At 35.5% G+C, this 10,803-nt stretch overlaps 1 protein-coding gene across 1 annotated transcript in view; it reads right to left on the bottom strand.

The window, feature by feature from the left end:
- Positions 1–296: 296 nt before the first annotated feature.
- Positions 297–10,803, bottom strand: part of TSPAN19 (tetraspanin 19) — a 10,914-nt gene continuing 407 nt past the window's right edge. Inside the window, 8 exon segments of the mRNA XM_009882622.1 lie at positions 297–371; positions 1,277–1,360; positions 2,696–2,839; positions 5,169–5,279; positions 7,055–7,129; positions 8,433–8,563; positions 9,635–9,707; positions 9,803–9,895. Coding sequence (XP_009880924.1) covers positions 297–371; positions 1,277–1,360; positions 2,696–2,839; positions 5,169–5,279; positions 7,055–7,129; positions 8,433–8,563; positions 9,635–9,707; positions 9,803–9,895 — 786 coding nt within the window.

Raw genomic sequence — 10,803 nt, 5'->3', positions numbered from 1 at the left:
ATATTATACAGTACTACTTACAACATACAAGTTGTTCCCAAGACTCAGGAAACTAATATTCAGCTTGTCAGGAAGTTTTATTAACCAGCTAGTAAATGGCTTTAACACATGTAATTTTGTAGCATATTGCCATATCCATAGCCATGAACAACAAAAAAATATATTAAAGCCCAAGTGTTTATATCCTAGTGATTACAATACGTAGAGCCCAATCCAAATTTTAGTGGAAGTAATTTCGTTGACCGTCACAGGCACGGATCACATGATTCTTGCACCACAGCAATGCTCAGAAGAGTTCATGATTCACTTGGCCAAATATTATTCTTTCTGATGTTTCTAAATAACTGACCAATTAGTGTGATCAAAAATATCTGAGAAAGGAAAAAGAGTGAATTAAAAACAACAAAGAAAGTGTTGATACTCAATCACGACTGAGCCAATCTGACTGTTAACCTGGCTTCTTTGCAGGATCTAAAGGAGAACGATCAAGATGTGCCTGAAGAGACAAGCTGAATTGTCTGTTCTGCCACAGGCTTCTGTGTGACCTGGAGCGAGTCACTTAGGCCCACACCCACAGAAGTGTCTTGAAATCTATTTCAAGTGGCACATAATTCAGTTAAGTGTTAAGCGTTTCAGTGCCTTATGAATCTTGGTCTTAACCTCTTGAATGGGGATAACAGCTCGTTCCCAACTGACAAGAAGGTGTCAATGACAGTACATTGAAGATCATGAGACACTCATGTACTGTGCTAGTGAAGATTAGGTGAGTATGAATAAGAAACACTTTCATTACTGAACGGGTCCACTCCATAGCTGGAATGTTTTTATTATTCATACGATTTTGTTTTGATATTGAAAGCTTTATTCCTTTTTACCCAATAAAATTTTCTCATAGATATGTGGGGGGAGAGTTTTCATGATTTTGTATTGTTTGGTTTAGTGTATTCATGGACTAGGTTCTGTACAAGTAGCAGACAAAAGAGGTCTTTTGCTCCACAGATTTTACATACTCTGTTTCCTGTCCCTGCAATACTGTTTGTTTTCACAAGTCAGGTCAAACATTTAATTCAACACACTTTGGACACCAACATCTGTGATGGTGCTTGAATATATGGGAGTTTGTTGGTAAACAGTGCTTGATCTTACTTCTAACTACAATTGATGCAAAGCTTTACAAAATTTCAGAGAGCATGCCAAAGCCAAATGGCAATGAATTGATTTTTACCCCCAGCAGAATATCAATATTTGGTGGGTTTTAGCTTAAAAGTACTCTTACCTGTGTAATCAGTAGGCTGATAGTAATTGCAGTTAAGATCAAAACATTGTTTTCAAACCATGTATTTAAATATTCTTCACATCCCTAAGCAAGTAGAGATGAACAAATTTCAGGAAAAGTAGTTTAAACTTTTGAATTCATATTACATCTTTATAAGAATGTACTTTAAAAATATATAGAGTTTTCTGCATGTTATAATGGGTTCTGATATTTGCTTGCCAGAAAGCAAACGTATCAGTAATGTGTACTGTGGAGAGTTAGCTATAACATTTTTTAAATTATCTGAACTAAACAGATTGTTCTTTAGTAAATCTGATATTTTTGTATGGAAATGTTCCAGAGCTTGTGACTTAATCAAAAGGGAATTTGCTTTTGTGTGAGCATAACTAAGAGATTACAAGCAAATGCTTGAAAGAATATTTTGAAGTTTTCACTGATTCTTATGCATTATACATCCTGAAATGGATGTGCATATTTTCCAGATTACAGTCTATGCTTATTATACTGCTTTTAAAAATAAATTTTAAATTAATACATAGTTTAAAATAGCTATAAGTATAATAAAACATATAAATATATGTTTCTTTCTATACTTTGAAGTGATATTTTAATAATGACAAGGATTTGTAGAAACAGGGAACAATTCCAAACTGATGAGTGAAGGAAGACACTACCAGATGTCATATGACAACATCCTTTCTATTATTTACTGTCCTGCATTGACAAGAAACAACCTTTGACCATTGAATTTTTGTTCTCATTGGACAGTCCTATTAACACTAGAGGGTTTATAGAAAAGAATAATTTGGATCACTTTGCTCTAGTTTTCTGTTATCAGGTGATGTTATCTGATGGTCATATGCAAACTGGCCCCTTGATATTAAGCCATGCAAATGTTAACATAAGTTAGTCTCGGGAAATACATCTCATATGTCAATGCCTTGCTCATTCCTCTTATCCTGTAAAGTATTGGAGATGCTCTGGAAACAGATAATATAAACAGGTGGAGATGTTGCCCGCTTTCTGTAAGTAATGAATAGTAATTACAGGTGGAAAATGTGCTGTATACTTTTTATATACTGTCACTTTCCATTGTCATCATTGAGTTTCACAGCCCAGACTTCTGCATGCCAACATGCTTACTACTACTTAAACCATTACTAAATGTCCCTGTGATAATGATCTGTGATAAGCACAGCTCCTGTTTTCTTGAATTATCCTTAATTTAGAACTGCATACATGACTGACACTTAATGAGTAAAAACCAAGGCTTCAGAGTGACCAAAACCAAAGCAATGAATATTATTAATAGTTTGGCATTTGTAAGCCAAGCCTTGGTGGAAAACATGTTTTGTATACTTCTTCCAAAGTCCATTTAGTAGCAAAAGTTACATTCTTCAAGACAAGTTTATTTCTTACCATACTGTATGTTGAATTCCTTGGGACATCACAAAACCATTTCTTCAGACTGGATTTTGTACATGAACACGGGATCTGAGTACTATTTTCCTTGTTTTCATTCCTTTCCCACTGTGTAACATTGTATCTTCCACAGCATTTCATCTGGAATAGAAATCCTGTAACTTGGTAACTCCAATGTCTATACAGACTGTCACGCAGAGGGATTTCCACCCCAACAAGTGCTAGCTATTAGCTCATTAAATTAGCTAGACAGTTTCCCTCTGTATTCGGTAGAGAGAGGTTTCTGCAGGGGATGATTCACCCTTACGTATCATTTCCCATGATGCGTACTGGATAGTACAGATTCAAGAACAATATGATCTTAAAATACACTTTTGAAAGGATTTTTTTTTAGACTTTACATTATTCTAGAAAAAAAAAGAGAAAAAAATACAAACCCAGACTAAAGCAAAACATTTTGACTATCACCCTTAACCTTCCAAAGTAATTTCAGTGTAGAAATTGTGTGTAAACAGTAAGGTATATTAAGGGCGTGCTCACTGTGAAGTACAACAAAAAGAAGAAAGAAAACTATACATTATTTGAAAAAAATAATGAATGTTGTTTCATAGTGAATGTAGTAAACAGGGACAGATTTTGTAAAACATATTTTAATAAATAAAAATAAACCCACAGACAGTCTGTTTTACTCTGATCTAGAAACGTAAATAAGCACCAGATTTTGAAAACTTCGTTTGAGCAATCAGTCTCTTGTGAACACATACCTCACACTTGAAGCACAAAGTAAATACTGTGCCCTGTTCAACTGGATTATCAGGTAGTTCTTCCCAATAATCTCGGTAACACAAAACCAAACCAAACAATCAAACAGCCTGGAGAACGGGATTCTTGCCCTGTAGGAAATACCTGCAGTTTTTCATTCTGAATGTGGACGACACTTCAAAAATGTTTGAATTGTTTTGTGGGATGAAAAGTCTGCCATATTTTAGCTCAGAGATGCTAAATACAAGCATCCCATTTTGATGTTTTGAAGAGTCAACCCAAGATATATTGCTTCTAAATTTCAAAAAAATTAGATAACTTAGCCAAAACCTGTTCTTTCTCAGTAAAAACATTCCATTTCAACAGCTCTGTAAGTTCAGTTAAAAAAACCCACCAGCTTTAAGCAGGGTGTTAAATATTACCAAGAATATATAAAAATTTAGTTATTCTCTAATACTATTTGTGATATTAGGCTTTTTATTTTTCTGATGGCAGATGCCAATGATACTGTAAAGAGCTGGAAGCATGTAACACAAGACTTGGGGATGGCAGTATTTCATTCAAAAGTTCACCTTGGCAGATTTAATATAATTTTATCTGGCTTAGACACCAACAGCAAAATACCCACAGGATTTTGAGACCTGCCACAATTTAAACATGCCCACCAGGGTAGGCGGTGGGTAGGTAACCTTGCTGAAATCTGTGCTCCCACAACAGCTCAATAAAACTGAGCCCAAGTATACCAGCACATAGTCTAGCTGCACCATTGACATAATGGGGTCACCATTAATCACTAGAGAAATCATGAATGCAGTGAAAGAAGGCTGGATTTTCAAAGAACAAATTTTAAATATACATTACAAATGCATTTGTAATCTTGAGTCTAGACATATATGCTTTGTGAGTTATCTGGAATCTTAAATTACCTTCAACATTAGTGAAGAACTATAACTCATCTCTGCAAGAAGCCATATTAAGGAACTCACAGCTGGCCTATAGAAGTATATTAAACAATATTAAACTGTTAAGCTGTAGTGTTTGTAATTAAAAGCTTATGATGCAGAATTAATCTGAAGGGTGGATAGCAGGCCACTGGTCAAAAACATTGCTAACAACTTTCAAAATGATTGATCTCATACAAATGCTTTAAAGGACTTTTCTGAAAAGGGAAACAAACTACATGCTGCCAGGCCACAAAAAAAATACGATTAATAATTAAGTATGTGTGCTGAAAGTATTGATTTACAAGCTCATGTGAGGCTTTAAGCATTATTTCTGAGAGAGTCTCAGTGCAATATCTATTCAAATGCTCTCACAGCAGGAGCTCTGCTTTGACCTTACAGCCCCTCTGCTTGTCCATAGTTCAGGTCACTCTCAAGAACTAAGCAGACCAAGTGTTTTATGATATTCAGCACTGTCGAAGATATTAGGAAATCCAATAGTTTTTTTCAGCTGCGTTAAACTTCAGTGACCACAACTGTCCGCTCCTACATACATCAACAAGACATCCAAAAACCTAATGTCATTCATAATAATCCATATAACAGCAAGGAATCTGCCCACTCACATCAGATATTAGCAGCGGATCTTGAAAAATTAATCCTTTACAAAAGGAGTTGTTTTGTTAAAGTAAGTTCTGATTAGTATACACATTTTTTGGTTGATGCAGTATTTTTGGTTGTGATATTTTGTGGCTTTTTTTCCTTACATTGTGCTGCACAGCATTCAGAATGTTCCACGCAGGTTCCTGCTCAGCCAGACTCTCATTCCCATATTCAGAAATAATTTCATCAATTCTGTTGTTCCATTGATTGTGGACCTGTTCATAAATATTTATAGCATTTGGTATATGCATATTGATAAGAGTGTGGATGGATATTACAATCCTTGATCTTTTATTGATATTCAGGTTTCTTCAATGATTACTTGCAAGCAGCAGCATTCTAATCAATTTGCCAAATATGATCTAAGACATGTCATAGCCATTGCACTAATGGGAAAGTTGAAAGCAAAAGGGGAAGATAAATGAAGAGACCGAAATCACATACATAGCACAGGCAGACATAGATGCACCTGATCTATCACGAAATATTAAATCCTGCCTCTCATACTTATTTTTAATAAGCAGAGCCCCATATAATAAGCATAAACCCAAAATTGATTGTACACATAATGTGATACAAACTTGTGTGAGCACCATACAATCTGGCCAGGATATGTATTGCTTTGGGCTAGGGGAGTTAGCAGCTCATGTTGGCCCTAGATAAGGCATCTTGGCAGAGGCTGTTAAAATACACCTTCAACAGTAATTGAAGCGAACAAGCTGATCACAAAGAGTGTGCTTATAGAGAGTGTAGCAGGGAATACATGCAGAGGGGAACTCCTAGGTCACTGGAAGGTTTCATTACAAAACAAGAAAAAAAATGGGGCTTCTCCAACTCCTTCCCCTTGCTACAGCCATCCTAAAAACAAAATTCAAAACTTGCACAGTGAAAGATGATGTTATCATCATTTATTACACTTCAGCAACACTTAATTAAGGTTGAGATCAAGTGCAATTACAGTTGATATAAAATAAATTTAACTGCAATCTTTCAACCAATTTTCCTAGCCCAAATAGCTGACTCCAGAATGCATCATTCCTGACAGTTCAAATCTTTCAGTATGTGAAACCATCATATAAAACAGGGAGGGCTCCATAATTATAAATTAACATTTAATGAAGAAATCTTGATGATACAGATTCACTTTGATGGAGTAAAACTAATTTATTTGTGCTGTACCCTGCCTGAATAGCAGCAGGATTTGGAGAACTGTATGAACCTTACGAGACCAGTGTCATGGGAGGTTTTCTCAAACCATAGATTTTGGAATTATGGAATACATAAGTGGCCAGACCACTATGGATTCAGCACAGATTACCTTCCGTATCATACTGTGAGGAGTGCCCAAGCTATTGGAGTTGCTATATGTAGAAAAATAAATGACTGAATAAAGTTTCAAAGCAGTATAGTTACTAGCAACAACAGCTATTTTGGTATTTATTGTTACTTCCTGTTGTTAAAAGCAGAGATACATATTCCTTATATTAGATCTCTGCTAGGACCTAAAACACAAGCTTAAACAATAAAACTATTAATTTATTAGCAAACTTTGCCATGACACCAATGCCTCCTACTACTGATAACTACTGTTATCACCTGGTAGCAGACACAGGTTAGCATCTAATGCTTTCTCCTACTTCTGCTGATGTCCAGGAAGGAGGGACTTTCTGGGTCATCCCTCAGAAAGGAATAAAGCTCTCCCTTACACTGTTGATTTCACATTCCTGAACAGGAAGACTGCGTTTTGTTGCACAGAAGAAACTGGAAAAATGTTCCTGTGCACTCTCCTTTACAACTATTGAACCATGCTGAATTCCTCAAATTAAGTTTCCCACATCTTCTGCTATGGCTGGTTGACATGTAGAATACTCAAGTTCAAACAAATGGTGATACAGCATACAGCGAGAAATGACAATTAGATTTTTTTTTTAATTAACTGCAAGAAACTATTTTGAAATTATCAGCAGTCTCAGATAATTTATTTACATACCTCTTCTTTTTTCATGAATATCAGCATCAATATTGCCATCTGGGTAACAAACACCAGGATCTGAAAACTCATATACTGAAAAAACACTCCAAATTATGTATAAACATAATATTGAACAAGTGAGCTATGCAATAAAAAATGACAGAAACTCATGCATAATCCTTCATGACTATTACTTAGAGTCATTCCAACAAAAATAAGAAATATTTTTTTCCTGGAAATCCTCAGAAAGTGACATCATAGTCTAAGAGGCAGGCTTCAGGCAAAGCACAACTCATTGTTTTGGGCTTAAAGACAAAACCATAGCTTTCTTGGAAATGAAAAACAAAAGCAGTTGTTAAGCAGCTGTGCTCCACTGAAGAAAACTCCTATTTCATTATTTCCTGTTTAAATTATGTTGGTACTGAGGTTGCACACATAGTCAAGAACTCCTTTGAGCTATGAGACGCACAAACAAAACAAAAAGATAGTTGTTTTTTTTTCATTTTCAGTGAGATAAAATTTCACCTACAGTATCTAGATCTTGTGGTACTAGATGCTTCCATGGAAATTGGAAATGGGACACTTTCTCTTTCATCATCTAATAAATTGTGAGGTAAACACTACATGCCTAGGGCAGTAGCAGGAAGGAAGAAGGAACAAAATTCCTGGTTATAGCACCTGGGTTCCTCTCCCTGCTGTGCCAATTGACATTTATAGTGCTTAACAAATGAATCAGTAGAACAGTTCTCTGCTGCAGCCTTCACGTAGTCTAAAACAGATCGCTCAAAAAGGGTGACAATAAACAAAAGATAAAGGAAAAAATGTAATCAACGGGATCATAAGAATGTATAGTCACCATGTAATTTTTCAGAAACCAAAGTGTTCTTCGCTTAAAAAGCAGGAATTGTATAGAAATATGGAGTATCCGGGGAGGTTTACACAGCTAACAGCTTTTTAATCATACTTTCTGTTTTGATATTGTAGCCATACTGTAGCTATTTGTACCTTCAATCTGCAATATTTTGGGGTAGGCTTTTCTTTATTTCTTCAGCACGTACTAAGCATGTAAGCATATACTGAGAGATAGTTACTCTGCATAATTTCAATACTGAATTAACTTTAATGCCTCTAAGTTCATAAATACAGTAGTTAAAATCTTTGCTGCAAGAAAATGCAAGTGTGTTGTCATCGAAAACGTTCATACAGTGATATGGAAGGGTCTTCAGTTTTGTTCAGATTTCATCTGAGACAGGAATTTATCTAAAAATACCTTTCTATCAGCAGATTTGTTAAGCATTGTATATGGAGATCACAACATCAAGACAGGATCACAATTTTCATATACACAGAGCTCCTTTTCATTTTACGAGAAAGTTGTCATCCGATTTACACTTACTGTAACTAGTAGACATTTGATTTCCTTAAGAATTCCAAGGAATCCCACAGCTGATATAAAAGTAATAACAGATCCAATTCCAAGTAACATACAAGAAATATATGCCACTAGCTGGTTTTCGCCTGAAGAAACTGTAACACAGTGCATTCATACCATTATTTCTCTTTTTTTTTTGAGACTTCCATGTAAAAAACTTATTTAAGAAAATCAATTAAACCCTTGCAATGCCGCTAGTGAAAGGATGGAAATAGTAGAATGATAAAAGGGCATTATTATTATTACTTATGCTATCTACAGTCACAGAAAAAAAAAGATACATTGTCATAAATTCAGAGGATGGTAACAACATATGAGATGTAAACAGAACATACTCGATTGAACAATGTGAACCACACACAATGAAATCAGAGAATAATTACAAGTTTACAGAATTTTTGTGTTTGCCAGAAATTAGTAGCACATGTACAAATCCTATGTGGAAATAGATAAAGTTCTCATTAAGTCCAGACTCAGATTCAGTGCTATCCTCCCTCTTTGTGACTGGCCACTTTCCCCTTTCCATTTCAACCATTTTTGCATAGCTATGGGAAGTAGCAGGGGTTTTCATCACTTCCATCTCAAATCCTTCTTCCCAGAATTACTGTATTGGATGGTTCCCACCCCACCAGTTGGGAGCTGATGCTCCTTGGCACAGGCGAGGCAGACAACTCTTTAAGAGCACAGCTGTTGCAATGTGACCCAAAACTTACTTCTCTGTGAAACAATTTGATAGGCACTCTGGGAAAAAGGCATATCTATATGGAGAGGCCCAAGCTCCAACTTGTGTTCATTCCACCCAAATATCCACCTAAAAGGTCTATAATCTTGTCAAATGCAGGCCAAACACAGGCTAGTAAATTATATAAAGAAAAGATCAATAGAGCTGAATTATATTTCAGTGATTCATCTATAGCCTGTACAACAAGAGAAGGAAATAAATCGTATAAATTATGACCATATATAAACTGTAGATATACTGATACATATTTTCCCTTATTTTGATAATCTTACTCTCTAATGACGGAAAATACACATAACAGGAAAACATAACCTATGCATTTCAATCCAATACTGCCACCTTGTGAAAAAAAAAAAGAATCTATAGCTGTTTCTGTTTTATCTTGCAATCATTTGAAAAAAAGAAAAATTCTGTTTATACTCACATAACACACTGAATAAATTGTTTCTGTCAAATAAAAGCCACAGCCCAAATATCAAAAGCATAAGACCCAGAGCCTGAAAAAAAAGGAGGATTATTGTTTTAATTCAAAACTTTTTAAAAAAAAATAATTTGAAGCTGCTAAATAAGAAAAGGGAAACAGAATTTTTACCAAGAAAATTCCATTGAAGACATTTAAGTAGTACTTCTGTGTTAGTATTTTGTGTCTTATTTTCATTCTTCTGTTTTCAGTTTTGAATCACAGCTGAAAATATAATCATATATTCAGTTCAATATGAAACAGGTATAACTAAGCCTATCAATTACAACAGGATTTAGATTCTTCAGGTAATGTTTCATAAATTTAAACAGACACCTGATAAATTGAACAAAAAATAGTAGCAACAGCAGAAGTATCAAGATGGTGCCTGGTCTCAATTGCCTCTAATGTTATACTGTACACATGTATTTCTTTTTCTAGCTTTTTTTTTCTTAACTGCTAAAGGCATTTGGAGGCAGCATGTACGCAGGAAGATTTATATTGCAGAGATGGCAAGAGTTACATAGCCTGGCATACACTTGTCCTTACCTTCTTCAGTACACTTAGTTTACTAATTATTAAGGATACCAGCTGAAACGAAGAGAGAGAACCATAGTAAAGATATGAGCACTCCTTTGTCTACATTACCCGATTCAATTTTTGCTGAAAGTAGCAGATATAGCCTAATGATTTCAGTGCGATCCAGCACGCAGTTCTAGCAAAGCCACGAGAGCTGTCAAACAGTGCTACCAACTGTCTTGTCCTGAACTCTGGAGTATGCTTTACCCTTTTGAAGTGAATCTCCCAGTCACTCCCACTTAATTTTTTCCTCTGTTTTTTTTTTTTTTGTTGTTGTTGTTGTTGTTGCAGAATGTAACAGGATGTGAAAAGTTGAGTTCCTTTCAAATGAAACTAAATCAAGACACGAACTTCATCAGTCATCAATAGCAGGTGGGCGCTCAGTCGATGGAGGGCAAGCAGAGACCCCGCCCATAGCAATGAAATACGCACAAAGTGTGCATTAGAACCGGAGTACCAACTGTATCGCCCCGGCAAGTGCTTGCAAATCTTGATAGAACCACAGTGAAGCCAGATGGGCTCTCACATCTTGAGTGTAGCATAGCATATTTCAG

This window comes from Charadrius vociferus, unplaced genomic scaffold (assembly GCF_000708025.1).
Source record: "Charadrius vociferus isolate BGI_N301 unplaced genomic scaffold, ASM70802v2 scaffold72, whole genome shotgun sequence".
In the NCBI taxonomy this organism is placed as follows: domain Eukaryota; kingdom Metazoa; phylum Chordata; class Aves; order Charadriiformes; family Charadriidae; genus Charadrius; species Charadrius vociferus.
This window is presented reverse-complemented; position numbering and strand designations above follow the sequence as displayed.